The 19,453-nt window shown below is 37.9% G+C and overlaps 1 protein-coding gene across 1 annotated transcript in view; it reads right to left on the bottom strand.

Moving 5' to 3' along the window:
• med27 (mediator complex subunit 27) overlaps positions 1–19,453 on the bottom strand; it is a 39,764-nt gene that overhangs the window by 2,089 nt on the left and 18,222 nt on the right. Inside the window, exons 4-7 of the mRNA XM_079467355.1 lie at positions 13,345–13,438; positions 5,919–6,026; positions 3,727–3,768; positions 1,209–1,286 (exon numbers count right to left, since the gene is read on the bottom strand). Coding sequence (XP_079323481.1) covers positions 1,209–1,286; positions 3,727–3,768; positions 5,919–6,026; positions 13,345–13,438 — 322 coding nt within the window. The remainder of the gene's footprint in view (positions 1–1,208; positions 1,287–3,726; positions 3,769–5,918; positions 6,027–13,344; positions 13,439–19,453) is intronic.

The following is a 19,453-nucleotide window of genomic DNA, read 5'->3' as shown; positions in this document are numbered from 1 at the left end:
GCAGTATAAACAAAAAGATACAAACATATAAAAAAACTCATGTAAGCAAATGGAGTTAAAAGTTATTCAGAAGATGTTTTGATGGTTTTAAAAAGCTCGCCTGGTTTTGGATTGAGGAGCTTTAACATTGCATTACAACGGGGATCAGAACAGCTTTGCATTGATCTTATGCAGAAGTGATCAATCTCGCTTCAATTTAACACATTAAGAGCAGAGCTCAGCCGACTGTTCAAAGACGAACCAGAAACAATGCTTTTAAGATTAAATCAAATATAGGTGACTTTCTTATTTTTGCAGAGATTAAATGGGTGATTCTCACCAAATCTTGGTTATAAGATGATTTTATTAAAAAGACTCGTATCAACAAATTTTCTTTATATTTATTTCAAACAAGATACGACATGTTTAAAGGCATTAATACGTTTTTTTTCCAACAAAAAATGATCGTAACCATTTAAAACTGTCAATCTCATAGCATGTTTTGCTGAAAACAAGCGCAGCCATGATGCACAAGCAAGTTTTTATTAATGATACATAATAAGACATCAATGAATTATATTTTAGAAGTATATTAAGTATGTAAAATGACTTTACTACCTGTATTGGTAATGAGAAGGGAAAAAGTCGCATACACAGCATGACGAGAGAAAATTCAATTTTTAACAAGAGAAATATAAAGTAATTTGTATATATTATTATAGTAAGTAATTATAGTAAGTAATTTGTTAACTTGTTCGCCATTTAAAAGGTACTAGTAGATGTATTCTCTTTAAAAACGTTACGGAGGATGAGAATATCAGTCCTGGACACTTCTTTCTTCTACTCTTTCTTCATTTTTATTATATATGAATATTCTGTCAATCATTTTTCATTGCAATCAAATATAAAAAAATGTCAGAATTATGTTTGTACAAGGTAGAAAACACAATTATCTTTATTGTGATTATTTCTTGTGTTACCGAATTATGTTCCAATTCAAATCTTTACTGCCATGATGTTTCGGTGGTTTCGTGATAATCCCGCAAATAGTGTAACCTATACCTATAGGAAACAATATTTCCTATCTTGCCCTGAACATACAACTGTAAGCATTTCTAATCACATAGAAAATAGGATCTTGTTAGAGCACAGCCAAAGGCCACATGTTGTAACTGCATGTAATCATTACGGCACTGTGTCTAATTTCAAAAGCAACATACTGTACCCACCATGAAAGAACGAACCACAACATCAGGCATCTGCGGGAGCTGGTAATGCAGGAGAGCCGTGGTTGCATGATCAGTGACCTGTGAAAACACAGTGAAAAATTAACACAGATATTAGTGTATTTAAAAGTACAATATGCAAAAGTACAAATCGCCACATTTACTAAAAAAGCTATAATATCACATGGTAATGGTCAATAACAATAATCGATGTAAGGAATGGAGACACATTTATGTATTTATGTACTTACCCAGTAATGTATTTTTGTTAACATTTATTGACAAACAAACTAACAATAAATAATACTTCTTCCACATTTATCTTAGTTAAAGGAACAGTTCAGCATTGTTCACCATTGACTACAATAGAAGAGAAATTTCTTTATTCTGTTGAACACAAAATGTTATATTTGTTGGAATGTAGGAAAGCTACAATTCTGGGTCACTTTTGTCTACTATTGTCATTTTTCTCCCTATGGTAGTCAATGATGGCCAATAACTGTTTGGTTTCAAGCATTCGTCCAAATATCTTTATACAGCTTTGAACGATTCGAGAGTGATTAGATGACGACAGAATTGTTAATACATATGTCGTATCTGTTAACATCAGTTCAGTTAATGCATTGAACTGACATGAATACTTGCATTGCTATAAAATTAAGAAATAGTAATACATTCTGAAAACGACATTTCTCATAGTAAGTTCATGTTAAATAATGCATGTTAATGTTAACAAATACCGTACATCCATATTCTAAAGTGTTACTGTTCATTGAGTATTTGTATAATTTAATATTTTATTATTATTAAATATTTCATCAAAACAAAATGTACATAAACGTTTTTTTATTCCTACTGTAAAGAAAATGAATGACACTAACTGTAAACTGCACATAACTGTTACCCAAATGTTTTATCTTCTTTAGACTGCAATATGACCGGCACATGTCCTTGACAGATCCCGCCGAACTCGCAGGCACACGCTTGAAGAAATCTTAATTAAAGTCCATTTTCAGATCAATCTACTTACACTCAGATTAACTCTAAAGTCAAATTTTGCAGAAGAACACCATAACCTTATTACTTCACCCAAAATCCCATCTTCCATCACTAATGTAATTACAGAAAGGGAATAAAAACCGAACCACTTTAATCTTCGGTTACAGCTTCAATAGACTGCCAACGTTGACCAAACTACTATTAGAAAAACTGGCCATTTAATACTTCTCTCCATAGTCTTCCATCACGGAAAGTAACTGAAATAGTAAAAATTGCACTAAATGGTATTTGGGGCAACGTGAAGAGTGACGACGATTAATTAAGCGAGCACAGAATACTGCGAGACAGAAGTGACATCTGGGAGGGGAAGATGAGAAGCGGCCCATCCCTTCAGTTTGAGGCAGCCCGAGCTCCAGTTAGCGTTCACAGCCAGAGAAATAAAGGAAGTAAACAGGTTGGCCCTTTGATCAGATCGCACGGATGCGAGGTGCTCCGTTACAATGTGAACGGCTTTTCGCAACCTCTCTTTTAAAGTCGCAGGCTTCCCGTCACACGGCGTTCTTTCCCCTCTTTAAAAGGAAAGCAAGTTCCTCCCTCTCTCTTTCTCTCTCTTTGAAAGGCGCATCAGGATTACCCAGAGTGCCTCTGAGACTAACTGCTGTTTAATTCCAGTCTAATAAGAATCTGGACGGGTGGAGTGAAGGCAAAGAGCCCAGATGTTTAGGGGGCTGTCAAATGAAGGCGAAGAGGCTCGCAGTGAAACGGAATCAAAAATATACGGACAAAAGATGCCTGATGGATGAAAGGCAGTGACCAGTGATCGGAGAGGTGACAATGCATGTGACTGTCTGTGAGAGAAAGATGCACTTCTAGACTTTAATTCGAAAAACAACAATGACAATATTTCCGTAAATATTTAATGATTAAAGAGAGAAATGTTTGAATTGGTTTTGCATCAGGATCCAAAGTTTGAGCGTTAGCAATGTGGTGTGTGACATTTTGGAGGCGGTCTGTTTCAATTAAACAAAGTACTTCTTTTTAATGTAAAAAGAACAAGTTTACTGTATTAAAATACACCACGTGTTGCACGTGAAACACTGATTGGGAATTTACGGTCAAGATACCAACAACTTCCTTTTCATGTCTCATGATTAAAAATTAAGCAAATAACAAACATTTTTTTATTATTAAACATGCAATATACTACATATAAACATATATTTTGTGCTTAAATAAATGATTTTTATTTAAGCAGATATTTACTAAAGTTATTTTTATATTTACTAAATTGAATGCATGCAGGAAGATGTCTAAATTAAAACTGTAAAATATTGTCCAAAAATGGTTCGAAATCCACCGAGGTCCATTTTCTAAAAAAAAAGGACAGCTGACATGTAAACATGACTACATCTCAGCAATGGTTTGACACATAAACAGTGTTTCTGGGTCAAATGAACTGAAAATCAGATCAGTTCAGATCTACTGCTCAAATATTGAGAAACATAACATCTGGGCTACTCGCCTTCTGAAATACTTGATAGTTGGACTTTGACCAGATGTCCAGCTGAAAAAGAAAGAAAGATAAAAATGTAAACTCAATTTGTCATTACGAAATATTAATAATGTTTTCCCGATTCATTCAAACACAAACTCTTCAGTAAAAAAAAAAATATTAGTGGTCCATTCAATATATTCTAAAGTCGTAATTTATGCATTTGGCAGATGTTTCTTTTTATCCAAAGCATTCAAGGCATACACTTTATCAGATTGTCTCTTCCCTGGGGAATGGACTCGTGACCTTCAGTCAAACAAAGCTATCACAAGGCCTCAAAAGACTAGGAATATAATGTAAAAATCCTATTGAATTGCTTTATGCATCTGTTTGACACTCCTGGGCACTGCATGTTCTCACTGAACTAAATAAAGCAACATAAATTTTAAAACCGTGCGCCAACCGTTCACCCAATTGCTGCTGTTGGAGGCGGGAAACTCATTCACACCTACAAAGACAATACTAGACAAAACAAAACATACAGCGAGACGGCACAAATACGCACAGGAAAAAATATTTGACGGTTCAAAGGTCACTCGCGGCTGGCCTTTTTCCAAAGTCAGGCCTGAAAAACACCCGCCACCAATCAGTTCGCTGATCGAAGGTCATCAGAAGAGTTTTCAAAGACGCGACGAATCAAAATCTTCTCTGATTCTAATATCAAACAGGCCCGGTGTCAGCATTTATCAGAGAAATCAGACTCCATCTCCCCTCTGTCCTCGAACCCACCTCTGTACACTGCTGCCCTTTGAAGTATAAAGAATGCCGGATCGCAAATTACCCAAGAGATGTCTCGGATAGTCTTTGAAGCCCAACTTTGATAGCATAGTTTCCCTTCTCCTACCCGCTCTCTTTTTGTGTGCTCGGAGGCTCAGATCGGCTCTGTTATGACATGCATATGGTTATGGTAAGCTTTCTGGCATTATTTAGATTAAACGCCTTTCCAGGCCTTCCAAAGACAAAGTCTGTCAATATTCAATTCTGAATCTATATCTCCCTCACTCCCAATATGACCTTTGAGGTCGATTCAAAAGCGCAGGTGCTGTTCGCGGGCTTCCATACAGATAACCGTCAAATACCATTAATTTAAATCTCTTTATAATTTACACAAAAAATACTACCACACAGATGTTTTCTATAGCTATAATTTCATTTATAAATGATGACACTGCATGTTAGTCTTGTTTGAACTTTTGTGTCTTGTTAGGTTTTCCCTTTCATAATAAGGTCTGCATTTGTTACAAATACCAATTTTTTTATATTCAATAACAAATTACAGTATTTCACGTCCAATTTTTGTCATAGCAAAAGTACACGACAAACAAGAACACTGCATGACATACTGTGTCCCACAATGCAATGTTTTGATAGATTCCTTGTTTATGACTAATCTGATTTGACTATAATGAAAACATTCAACTGATAAAACTCCAAATTACAATTTACAGCATGATACTACTACTAATTATATTCTCGCATAATGTTGCATAATCCATTTTAAATACAGCCTTGCAATACATCTTCATTTCCGCTAGTACTGCATTCCATCCTCGTATATATTCAAAAATATACATTAATATAACCTCCATAATGAGAGATGCTTACAGCACTGTTACGATATCCTGTGGCGAGCGTTGCTAAAACTGTCAGTTCAAACTTTCTCTCGATCCGGCGAAGGTTAATTTGCGATTGCTCACCACACGCATTTGGATGCAGAGGCCCAGTGGCGTGCACACAGTATCTGCCTGGCACCCGCTTCAGAAGATTTACATTCGCTGCCATAATTGTCTATGATCAAGCGGCCCGACAGCTTTGATGGCCACCTCATATTAGCGTCACTGAAAAGCGTTCAAACATATCGGCTTTTGGGAGTCGCGTGGAACGCTTCAGAATGCGAGGCCGCTGCTCAACCTGACAAGGGGGATGTGGGGATAGAGGGCCTTTCACACGTACATGCTTTTCATGATCAAGAAAGAGCCAAACACGTTGTGTGAATTATTAAAAAGCTGCAGAGAGACCTTTGGCTTGACATCCAGGGATTGCACAACTTTACCTAAGCTATGAGCACTAATGCGAAGTTTTAAGGTTAACCTGGAATAAATTGGATAAAGACTGGTCCAAACCTAGGGTAACACATTGAAATGGTTATATCAAAGTTTTACCTTTCCGTCTTCCATGTATATGTTCTCGTTGAATCCTCGGACAATCGTGCGGTCAATGAAAAGACTCCGCATTACGACAATGGCTTTCAAAACTTTTCCCAATGTGACCTGCACGTAAAGAAAGATAAGAGGTTATCGTTTCAGTTTTTCCTCTGAGTTTTTCTGACAGGAGGAATAAATGACCTGAAACCTCTTCTGAAACACCAATTTATTACATTTGTATATTCACATTATCCAATAGCACACAATTGCCAGAGCATTGCACTGGGAGCGCAAAGGTTGTGGGTCCAATTCTCAGAGAACACACGTAAAGTACTTCTTTAGAATGCATCGCAACTCGCTGTGAATAAAATTGTCACACGCATAAATGTAAACAAATGGTATTTTAATAGGAATAAACTATCATTTTATTGTGATGGATAATATTTTTATTGGCCCTGACAGACTTAAAAAATGAATGTACACTAAATGCATTGGAAAAGTTTGGAAAATTTGATAACGATGAAGGCAGTTTTGGAATGACCTTTGTATACAAAAACTAAATAGCAATTTCTTAAAATCTGTCAATGAGACCACCCTCCGGAACATAGAAGTACTCCTAACTGAATAAACACACATTCATTAATCATGTTTGCTCAACCCAAACAATTTTCAACCCAAACTTAGCTCTTTCCACCATTAAAACAAACACGGCAACCCAAACTTCACTTCAGAGACAAAGTCTCAGACTCCCGCCCGAAGCATTTGCTGTCAGAACGGCTTTTGGTTGAGTCTTTAGGCTTAAAATGGGTTTAATCGAAGGCAGAAAATCCCAGTACAGTTTCTTCAAATCCTCAGATTCACTTATGTTTCGCACACCTGGGGCAGAGAACGAGAAAAACATGGACAAGAGAAGGTGCGAGATCTCGAAACCCACCCCTGTTTTATTTGTCAAAGCTGTTCAAACAATATCACGGTCATTCGAACAAAACAGCGATGTTTCGCCAGAGCCCCACTTCCTGAATAATTGATGTATCAGCACAGTGAGAGAGAGACACCAGAAACAGAAACTGAATAGACTCACAGTTGCGATGGGGGTTCAGAAAGCAGCGGGTTCGACCCCACCGCTCACTGTGAGAGGGGAACATGCTTGTGGTCTGGAAAACCAGAGGACAATACAGACTGGCGTGATAAAGTTCAGCTGAAATAACACCTGAATGACAAACTTTAACAAAAACAAGCCTCGCTTGGGAATAAAAGCAGTGTTAAGGTTCCCCAGCATTATGTTCTTATAAATGCCAAACCAATAATGCAATATGAAAGAGACTGAGGCTTTCAAGAGGAGTTTTTGATTGTCAGACTTTCTTTATGTTTGTTGAAGGGGTTTCGTAACAAAGACGAAAGGAGAGAGAAACGCATTACAATGAAACTTCAGAAGCATTAGCACTGATGGATTGTCTTGCTGCCAATGAAGAGAAGCAAACAGATCGACTGAAGTCCAGTGACAGAATCGAGCGAGGCTTCGTGCATATATGAATAAATGCATGAATAGCAAATCATTTGTTGTTTTGGGTGAAACAGTGGATTGTAAGCAAAACCAAAGGAGATGTCATAAGACGTCTCAGGCTGATCACTGAAAAAATGTTTTATGAGAAAGGCTGAGTGAATAAAGTATATTATTAAAGAGTAATTTCAGAATAACAGATACATTCAATTTTTTTTTTGGATGAACTATCCCAAGATCATCATCATGGCCCACAACCATAAAAGTATAGTGCATAGATATAAATAACTAGATGCTGCATTCAAGCGTTTCAGGCACATAGACGTGTCCGCCATCTTGGAACGGTTCACTTACGTCACTCACAGTTGACTAGAATGCCCTAGTCTCACGAAGCCACTTATGGCCAAGGCCCGCACAAGAGACCATTTGACTGACAGGTAAAGCAATCAATCACGTTCCGTTTTGTACCACGTCATGTTGTTTGGAGGCGTGGAAATGTCCCCACAGTAACAGATCGGTGTACATCCACGAACGTGTCCAAAGTTAACAGCAACAAAATGATTATAAGTTTATGCCGTGAACCTTGCATACTTTTAAGAATAAGCGTTAAGTCGATAGTGAAGAATTCTTATTGCAACTGCTGTTAACACAACAGCTTACTTCTTGGATAAGACGGCTTTGTGTTGTTTCCAGGCGGACCGTTAAAGAACATGACGCGCGCGTCTCACGGAAATCCTGTGAAATACAACCAATCAGATGACGACTTTGAACGTGCTGAAGTGTTTCCATAAAAGTGTGCCTTATGCATCAGACGTTTAGCCAAATACTGCACTGCGCAGCCATGGCTATGAAAACCACACGGATTTAAATTCCCGAAAAATGGGATAACCTTTCGTTGTTGTCATGTGTTAGAGTAGCAGATCTAATGTTTGAGTTTATACAACAATAAATATGTTTACATAATTGCGGTCAGCTTGATTTTGAGTGTTAACGGACCGGCTCGCACCGTTCCTGATGATCAATCATGTCAACATTCGGTAGAAATACTCTGTGAGCCCTTGCAACACATGTTTTTGCCTCATTGCTTATCAAATACGTGTCTTTGAGAGTAACTGAAAGCCTGGCCTCTGCCCAGATCCGCTCTGCGCTGGCAGAGATGACTGAAACTTTCACAGCCTGAATCCGTTACCCCTGACAGCCTTTAAAGTCAGAGTTCTTCCAAATGTAAATTGAAATATTTTTCCAACCACCGGGTTAAAATCATCTTTTAATTATAACTAAAGAATAGTCATATACAGGTATTGAGTGACATGAGGAAAAAATTGTGACACCACTTTTTGGGGGGGGGGGGGGGGGGGAACTGTACCTTTAAGCTCGGGTGTCACAAATGAATGAAATAGAAACAAAGCAAAACTAAGAAAAATGAGAAATGTCACTGGCAATCGGTAATAAACTAGAGGAGAACACAGCATATGTCAAAGTGAGAAATTAAGAACAATGAATATAAGTTACAGAACAACATAAAGAAAGTGTTTTTGATTATGGTAGTTAGTATGGTAGTCAGAGAAGGTTTACTTGTAGCTAATTATACCGAACAAAATCAAAAGGACAGAAACACTGGAAGAAAAAGTTTGAGATCTCCCATCGAGTGCCTTGTGGATTTTCAGAGTCCCGCTGAGTATTTCTCCCTGATGAGCGGCCGGGGGAAGCACAGTACTTCACACAGACATTTTCCGCGCACGCTGTGCTTCTTTTTTGTCTCATTTGACCACAAGATAATTTCTAGAAAGAGTCCTACGGAGGCAAATTAAATAAGAGTAAATTAACGCTTACTGATTTGTGTGCTCATGTCTTTACACGAGAAGAAAAATACAAGCCAAAACGTATTTAAAAAGTAACATTTCTATTATCTTGTTTCTAATCGAACAAGTAATAAAACCACGGCACTACTGACGGACAACAGCAACTTTACTATTGAACATTAGGGCAGAGATCAGAGAGAAAGAGATATATAGATAGACACAGGTGGATGGATGGAGTGATAGAGATGGACGAATAAAAAAGACAAACAGACAGAGAGAGACAAAAACACCTAATGGCTTTTCCATAAAAGCAGATTTCAGCAGTTGATCAAAGTCTGACACTGCACTTATAGAGCGGTAAATATATCTCTCCTTCCTAAAGTACAGGGCTAATGTCAAACTCATACTGGCAGATAAACAGCCTGAGAAGCCTAAACTTCCGCTCATGAAATATGAACTTTTCAGAGAATAAGCAAAGAGCATCTCGCCAAAGTGACTCAAACCAATTTCTCCTGAAAGTTAGAAACGAGAAAAAACAAATCCCTTGCTGCATCCAAGGTGTGAAGCCGGTTCCCACCGTCAATAGCTATTCTGGGCATGCTTTTCAACTACAAAGAAAGTAAGTCGCTGGCCAGCAGCCAGAACAATATAAATACAAAGGGGGTGAAAAGAAGTTGACTTAGAGTGTGGTAAACGCCAGGGCGTCCTGGAAAGGTTCATTAGCAGTTCCTAAGTGCACCCCCCGACCGACTGGATCGCGATGGCGGCAGATGGCACTTTTTATTTGAAGCAAGAGTGGGCCGTTGAGAGGGAGGGGAAAGTGGCAAAAACTGTGAGATTTCACAAAAATGAAACCGTTTCTAAGCAACAAGTGAGATCTCGAATCAGACGCGAACAAGTAACGGAAAAAAGCCAGGCGCCAACGTGGCCAAGCATCCTGCCCTCTACAACCCACCGGGATTCTTGGAGAAAAACGGATCCTCGCTGCTTGAGACTAAAATAAGTTTCATGCTCGTCTGAAACTCTCTGCTAAATCCTTTTTACTCGCTACATCCATTAAACACGCTTGTATTCACTTTCGCCAGGAACAGGGAAATAAGTCTCATCCAAAAATTGTTGTTTTAGCCTCAGACGACATGCCCACAGTCTGCTTGGAAATCCAAGGATTTAAAAGTTACTGCATTGACCAAAGTTTGACAGGATAGGGACTTAAAATAAACACGATAAACTAAATAAAACGTAGTCACTTGTCAGTCAAATGGTCTTGTTGGATTGAGCTACTGTCAGTTCATCAGATTTCGAGGTACACGAACAGCATTATGCATGATTTCGACCATCTTGGAAATCTGAATGCCAGTGCTGAGGTCGCAGGAAGCGGGCGGCCACCTCATTAGCTTTCAAAGCAGCTTACTGTAGCATCAAGCAACATGAGGAACGAGCTGACACAATATCACGTCCCTGACTGCAAAGAGGGGTGTTTTCCAATACACAGTACCACCTTTCTAAATACGACCCGCTCTGACCCCTCCGCTTCATGCGGCTTCTGTCCTCATCAGCACAATCCAGGACTCAGCGGTCATTCCAGAATACCGTCAATATTCCACCCTCGGAACGGTTGCCGTGTGCCCATCCGCCCCCGAGGTTTGAACTGCGTGGCAGCGACCTTGAGGCGGGAAAAAATATATATTTTTGTAAATCAATAGCAGTACAAGGTGACTTTAGAATTCAATTAACAAGAAATTGTTTATCTTTGCTCTGGCGTGAAGCTCTGAGGTGACCAAAACCACAGACAACAAAACCATTACGTTTCAGTCAGGGTTGACAATCCAAGAAGAGAAGGATTCTGGTTGCAACGTTTCTATACTTTAGCAAATAAATCACATAAAACTGGTCCAAAAGTAAAGATAATGTACAGGCTGAAATGAAGAAAGAGGCTCTTTTATCATTCTGAAGGGGTTTGTTTTGCAAAAATGACAGAATGTACATAAACCAGATTATTATGTGGCTCCTGATCAAATTATCAAAACATAACCAAGAAATGTTGATATTATTGAGAAAGAAATTACATATGTGGGATGAAAATAGTACAGTTATATAGAAGAAGTCCATTCTAAAGCATTTTTAGTTTCTGACCAATCAGAAGCAAGTATTCCAGAAAGGCATGTAAATAAATAAAAAGAAACATTTTGACTGAGGTACCTAGAAAAAATTGGTTCAGCCAGAATCTTTTTCATCTTTAGTTTTAAGAACGTACCGATCAAAATCACTTCCCTACCATCGGGTCACAGCATAAAAAAACGACATTAACTGAAGTCAGTTTTAAGCGTCTACGTTTCCCAGCAAACGCCTATACACAGGTTCATTTCCATACTCGCTCTACATCTGTAACTCAGGCAAGCATCCTGTGGGATGTTTCACGTTCGCTACTGGCTTTGATCCGGACCGCTGCAGGAGCGACGAGCTCCGGTTTGTGGCAGCAGATTTAAAAGTCGCTTTTTAGATCTCAAAATCTCTCTTTTTCGCTGGATTAAAAAAAAAGTATTTCATATTTTTGCATTTAATTGATAACAGTCGCAAAGGTTAAGCATCTGTATCACAGGGTGATAGAAAGTAGGTAGAGGGTCCAGGAAAGATGCGTTATCCGTGCTTATTAACATCCTCTCATTATGGTCCGGCAAAATTGTTAGACAGAACGTGCCCGTGGAGAGCCGCCTCTTCTGGCTTCTGGCCCAATTAATTTTGCCTCACTATGAACAGACGTGCCTGTTTACAAACTGGTTTAAAGCGAGTCAGTTGTGGAGAAAAGGCAGATGTTTTTAACCCTCCCTCCTGTTTCCCAGCATTAGTACCACTATAAAAAAGAGAGATGAAGCAAAATTGAGAAAACATCCATTACTAGCACACCAAGGTGCTCCGAAGCAATTAAATGATAAAAAATCGGCCCCATCTTACAAAAGAAAGAATTAGTGAAAACTTTTATTTTGAAAATCAGTAGGTGCGATCTTTAATTTCATAATCTCCACAAAGCGTCCATCGGGATGAGACAAAGGACACTCCAGTCTTGAGGGCCATGAGGAGCGTGTCCAGAGAAGGGCCTGGCATCCGAATTGGCCCCCTCGGTGACGGATCACTTCGGTCTGCCAACTAGGCCATCTGGAAGCGCGTGCCCTGTGGGTGTGAACCAGTGAACTCCCACTGCTGGGGAAGGGGGCATTTGTAGTCTTCCTGGCTCGGCTGCCAAGATACCTCTCTATCTTTCCTCTAAGTCAGCGTTGCCAAAAGACATGACGACAGTAGGAGAAATGTCAGAGGATGTCTCAGAGGTGTGTGTCTGTGTGGGGGGGTATCCGTTGTGAATCACCCAATTGAAAACATGCAGGCCTGATCAATGGTGTATCATCTCAGAATGTAATAAATCAGACCAAAACGCTATAATATATGGTCTGCGTGGGGAGGAAGTATTTCTAGGAGCCATGATAAACATGAGTCCATTGACCACACTGAGATGATGTCCCATTCATAAATTTAGCTCACAAATACCAAATGATGATTTATTGTGACATCTTAATGTTGATTTAAATACAATCACACACTGTATTTGGACACTGTAAGACAGCTACTTGGGCTGTACAACGATCACAGCTAATTGTAAGCAAAATATTTGTTTTACATCATACGTGTGCGTGTGTTTACGGTGTATAATAATTATGTATATATAAATACACACACGTGCATGTATATATTTAAGAATTTTTAATAACATGCGTTTTTATTATTTACACACTTTTATGTAATATATAAATATTTAATATAAAAATATATTTGTTTTGTTCTTCAAATTAGACACGCATGTGTTTGTATTTATATAAAAAAATTATTAAACACACGTTTATTATGTAAATAAAAACGTATGAATCAATACGTTATTTTAAAGAACGCAAGAACCAAACAAAATTGGATTGTGGTGTATCACCCAGACAATGAGCTCCGCAGTAACACTGGCCACACTTCTGTCTGTCTGCCTCTCAACATAACTTTTATTAATTATGTGTAAATAGTGACACTTCTAGTTGTTTTTAATGTGACATAACAAGCATATGAAATTGCTATATATACTCTGAATTGCTGTGTGTAGTCTTACCAGGAGAACTGCTGACGTCCCGTTGGGCCGGAAGAGCTCGATTGACATATCAGGAAACATTCGTCCGATTCTGGATATGACATCATCCACATATCTGAAACGAGAAAGAAAATCTGAAGTAAAACAGCTTCTGACCTTTTACTTTAGGCAGATGACGTCCTTGGGTCACGGTCACTGTCAATACTAAATCAATGACTTTTCATCAGGGGCTCAGTATTGAAGTAATTGTTGCTTTGGATACGACACTATCGACGCAGCATAAACAGTCGAGGTGGTCCGTGTCAGCAGGTAGTGGTCACTTTTGAATCATCACATTAAACATTGATCTTGACCATTTCTCTTCCTGCATTTTAATGGTTTACACACAACACGCACTCAGAGATATATCACCACGCAGCACTTTACAGATGTTTGACAGTATATTTTACCGAGCTTTTCAGAACCATAATTCTGTCAAAAAGAAAAAGAGAAAAAAACGCAATACGAAACTTTTTTGTTCCAGTGTTTGATTTTACAACACACTAATACAACATCATAAATGTGAATTTAAATATAAATGTATTTTATACCCTAAAAATACGTTAATATGTAGTGATTCGTTGTTTTACCCTTCAACATTTTTAAACAATGCAATGTTTTTTTTTGTGGTTGTGTGTCAAAATACATTGTAACTGTGTGTATTTAGCGTAAAATGCTAGATCTTCAAAAAGTTTAAAATGTGATTTCTAGCAAAGAATGCTATTAAACTAAACTTGCATTTAAGATGTGATGGAAGTATCTTCCTAACCAAAATCAGGGTGGAAACTTTAAGAAAAAAAGACAGAATTATCATGTAATGCCCAAGCACTACATCCCCAATTGTCAGTAGACAAAGTAACTAAATGAAACTACAAAGAGTATTTTAAGAGTAAATCTTTTTAATTCTACACGGCTAAAACCAAAATTAGTCCATAGTTCTAAACATAAAGCCACAGCTCTGACCATAAAGCCTTAACGCATCGATTTACGTCTACCCTCAACATCAAGGTTCCACTGCACATATCTGACATAACCTTCAATGTTTCAGAAGAAAATTAATACTTAAAACCCTGCCAGCGCTGCTCAACATCCTCGTTAGACATCAATAAACTGAACTCAGAGAGCCAAAAGCCTTTAGCCATCCCTTGAGTCAGCAGAACAGACCCCAAGAAGAGTCGCCCAACTGTATTGTAGGGTCAATGCTAATAAGGGTTTAATGAAAATCTCCGTTGCCATCAGCTATCAATAGACTTCGGGGACCGGCCCCACACACAGAGGAGGAAAATAATTCATTAAAGAACTGACGGTGGGCGGCTGGCAGAGGGATTTGTTTAAAAGTCATTTGAAAGTTATTGGACCAACTGAGCTATTGTTTTTTTTTATGAAAGCTTGTGGTCTCAGAGAAGTCGAGTTACCCATGGACCGGTGCAAACAGGGACAGTGAAAGATTAAGTTGTTGCTACACGTCGAATGGGGCTGGTGTAGTTCTCATGAAGTGATTTTCCTACAGTGCCTTCTTTCTACCCAGAAGGAAACATCAAATGCAAACCGAAATTGTACATACCTCACTGTTTGTGCACAATTTCCCTCGTGCATCCACTAAAGTTCTACCTTAAATTACATAACAGCATATTAAATAGATCAAGAACATAATTATAACAAGTTCATTATCATCTCAACGTATAAAGATTTTAGTATAAATTATGGATATCATAAGTCCACAAACAAAGTCGGTTTTAATATTCAGAGGAATGTGCCTGTGTAAATAGATCGCGCCTTTAGCTGTAAAGCTGGTGCTACACCAAAATATATTTTTAATCTTATAAGAGTTTCAAAGGAGACCACAAACATGAGAAGAAAAAAATCCTTGATATTTCTCGCAACTTTTCTCAAGATTTCAGAATACGTTTTTTATTATTTCACTGTAGGCTATGTTTATTATATATGCGTTAAATATAAACAAATGTGTATAAATAACGTTTTGATCCGATTTTAAGGAAATGCTTTTGAGGAATTGCTCATGCAGCGTCATCTAAAGCATTTAAGGTGGCACAGCACTAGATATAACTTTATTGCCGCTCAAATATTCTTGTACGTATGTCTTCACAGTAATTTAAAAATAATATTAATACTGTTTTGTAAAAAATGCTGCTCACTTTTTCCACTTGAAAGTCTACTGGCTCCACTGGACCGATTTTGTCTGTTCTACCTTAAAGCATCCGCACACTCCTAACACTACGTCACTTTTTTTATTGAAATTATTCGTAATTGCAATGATAATATTTGCAATGCTTTTGAAAGAAAATTGACAGAATATTTACGATTCGCGATCGAGCTCCCATGTTCTTCCGATCAGGTTCATTCACTCTTAACAGACACCACACCACACCACAGGAAAATCTTATAAGATTATCTTTAGAGCCATTTAAGATCATCAGGACTTTACCTGTGGGAATGGGAGAGATCGGCCTGACAATCTTGTGGTGAGGCCCCGGCATAAGAAAGAGAAAAATACAATTCCATGCATGCTTTATCAAGCAAGCACCCCTAAAAAGTACATTACTTGAATGACTGGTCAAATACTATCAACACAATTTCCACCTTCAAATATCCAAAAACACTTGAAAATTATCTTAATGAGGTCAACTTGGTGTACAGTAGTGAAGTTTTGTACATTTTCAAGTATCTGTACTTATCAAATAGTTCTTACTTTGGAAAAGTATGTTGTACTTTTTATTCCACAATACTTCAAAAATACATGTTTTACCATTCATACTTTAGTTTAATTGAAAATCTAGTGTTTTTGTAGTATTTCTATTAATAAAATAACTTTGGAAATGTTGTAAAATATTAGATTTTTATTCCTTTATATTCGCTTATCAAATGGGATGTCAAAACAACGATTGATTTCTGTCTTAGTCGAGTGATAATTATTGCAATTACTTAACTTCACACGAACAAAAAATTACATTTCTAGCCAAGACACACCATGTTAAATATTGGCATAGGTAGGTTATTGGCATAAGAATGGATGTAACCAAATGGGGTTAGCAATTGCATCTCGATAGGCACCACAGCGGTGTGTTGGCCTGTTACAAGACAAGACATGTTGTAATTTATCAATGCGTCATAATTCAAAACCTCAGGAATGAAAACTACCTTATCTCAATGCAAACTAACTCATCATCTCTGGAATCACATAAAACGTTTTTTTCTACAGCTCTGATGATTGTGTATCAAGCAAAGTCAATGAGCAAATGTATCCAGTGATTTCAATCTAGGGGTGCACATTTTGAATTTGCTTGGTTTAATATTAAACAGAAAAAGATATGGTTAATTCATGAGTCTGCACATGATATTTTGCTCGTCGATGGCTTTTTAGATATTTCTCTAATACTAAATACTAAATGCTAGTGATCTTGATTTGTTAAACCAACAAAAACCATTAAATTCAGTTTGTCAAATGAATTAGAAACAACTAAAATGATATTTTGTCTTTCATCAAAAATGGTACACTTGAAACCTGCCTTATTTGTATAGCTTCTTGCGAAATGGACTCCCAATAGCTCTGCCCCAGGCTTTCTCTCTGAACAGGTATTTAATTGCCTCCCACCCATCTGCCCCTTTACAAAAGTACAGGATGAGAGGTCAAGGAATCTAAGGAAATTCCTCTGGCATTGTGATGACTGCATCATCGTAGAATACAAATGCCCGTCAATTAACTGTAGATTTTTAGTAACCATTAACAAAATATTTTTTGGAGATTGACCACCATTCATAGTACAAGATGCTAAAAGATAACCAAGCAACTATCAATAGAGAAAAGGTGGTGCAAATTAAGACACATTGGGTCACATTTGGCTACAATGGTATTCCTTATCATTTATATACCTGCTTTCAAATCTGCCCTAATTTACATTGTAAAATTCATATTTACCCTCCTTGAAAGACACCAGTGATTGATATTTATTGATAAGAATGTACAAATCTTTAAATGTGACGTCCTGACACGCTCAAGTCTCGTTGCATTTTTCCTATCAACCTTTTAATCTAAATGCAAAGTTAATGAATGCTCAGTGGACACGCAGGTTCTGCAGCACAGTTAAAGAATCCGCTCTGTAGTGTGTATTGAATGTTAATGCATCAGATTATCATCCGGGTGATGAAACAGTTTCAGTGGATTACACACACACACACACACACACACAAAAACAATGCGGCCACAAGAAAGGGCATCTTTAGAGACCCAGGAGATTCGTGGGAAGCTGGTGTAAGAGGACCGCTAAAAAGGAGGTGCGTGTATTTTGTTCATCTTGATGTAACGAGGTAACATTGGTTCCCCAGCGTGATGGATGATACAAAGTGATCAAATAGCCCTTTCTTGTGACTGCATGTGAGGGTGAGATGAATACTGATACACCAACACTGGCTTTCCTCTAATCAGGGATCAGCAAAGACAAAAAATTTCATAACGCTTTGCTGTCTACGGTTGCTGCAATGCAGTAGGCGCAAGACCCATCCGTACCTGCGCTTACTTCCATCTGGAGAATTCACTTGACTTGACTTTATATACAACAATATATTTTATATAATTATAATAGTATTTAATATTTGTATTTAACGTGCTAGTCAATTAGTAATTCAATGGAAGCTGCAATTTCTAAAAATAAATAATAACCAAACAAATAATCAGCATTTTAATTTGAGCTGGGATTTTGTGATATCCCGACGTCTAAAATGAAGGAAATACAGTAACCTGCAGTTTGCTTTTAAACAGGGATAGCGATGGAGAGGATAGCAGATTTAACTAGTTTAATGATATAACATCATATGCTGGTTAATCATCATTTTTAATCAAATTATTATTATTAAGAAAACCAAAGATCTACTTAAAAAACACGCTTCTGGGGTCTAAAGAACAAATTAAGTCATTCCGATGTTGACAAAGCACTCTTAATACTTTTATTGGTTAGATATTTCAAAATACGTGAATAATAAATTAAGGCAAAAACGAAAATCACAACATACACAAGGTTAGAAGGACAGCGGCAATAATAAGTCACACAAGTAAATAGTGAAACAGTCATGTGTGAATGCCTTTTAGAAAAAACAGCTTGTCACAAAAGGAGCATGTAGTGATGTGGTCCGAACCCATCTCGCTGATGAGAGCATGCTGCAGAAAAATGACAACAGCACTCAACATTGATCCCAGAAGAGCTTTCAGAAGATTCCGATGCAAGAGAAACTCCATCTTTAGCGTAACAGATGACAGTCACCACGATCGTATCAGCAGGTCACCTTGAGCTGTCAGCAGTGACCAGCATCCCGACTGTCTGTGTGTATACTGTTTCATAGGACAATTTTTGTTTCTTTAAATATGCATGTCAACTCAATGGACATTTAGAAAAAAAATAATGTTGCCTTGGAGTCAATAACTGAACATGATCAACTGGAAAGCTCTTCCTAACTTCAGGAAGAGGTCAGTGCCTAAATATAACGTAAGTCCAAAAATGCTTACCGTACATTCAAAGTGACTTACAGTGCTTTGCACCCATGACCTTGGAGTTTAACAGGTTGAGCTACGCAGGAAAAGCTCTAGACAAAACCCTGACATAATATGATTTACAAAAAGGCTCGATTACAGAACAAAGATCCAGATGTATCTCTCACATCATGTTGCGTAACGGCTGTCTGCATAGCAGGTGGGAGAGGGATCAAGCAGAGCGCCATCACTTTCAGTCAGATTATATGAGTAAATGCTGTGTAATTCTGTTTACAGGATTAATATTGTGATGAATGCAGAGGATGAAAACAGCTATCACTGAGAGTCTCCTCTGGGCCTCAATTATCACAGCAGTTTAATATGCCGTTTAAAAGCCATGAATCATTTTGTGCGTCTCTGCACTACAACCAAACTCATCCTGGTTCATTAATATCCACGTCTGAATGATTACATCAGACTAATGGTAAAAAATGGATCAATAGAAAGTCTTGTTCCTCCATTCGATTATTTTGAAGGTTCTTCAGGCTGCTATTTGCTTCATCTTATCGCTGTAAAATATTTATCGCTACGACCGGGCATCCGTTTGCT

This window comes from Barbatula barbatula, assembly GCF_947034865.1.
Source record: "Barbatula barbatula genome assembly, chromosome: 11".
In the NCBI taxonomy this organism is placed as follows: Eukaryota; Metazoa; Chordata; class Actinopteri; order Cypriniformes; family Nemacheilidae; genus Barbatula; species Barbatula barbatula.
This window is presented reverse-complemented; position numbering and strand designations above follow the sequence as displayed.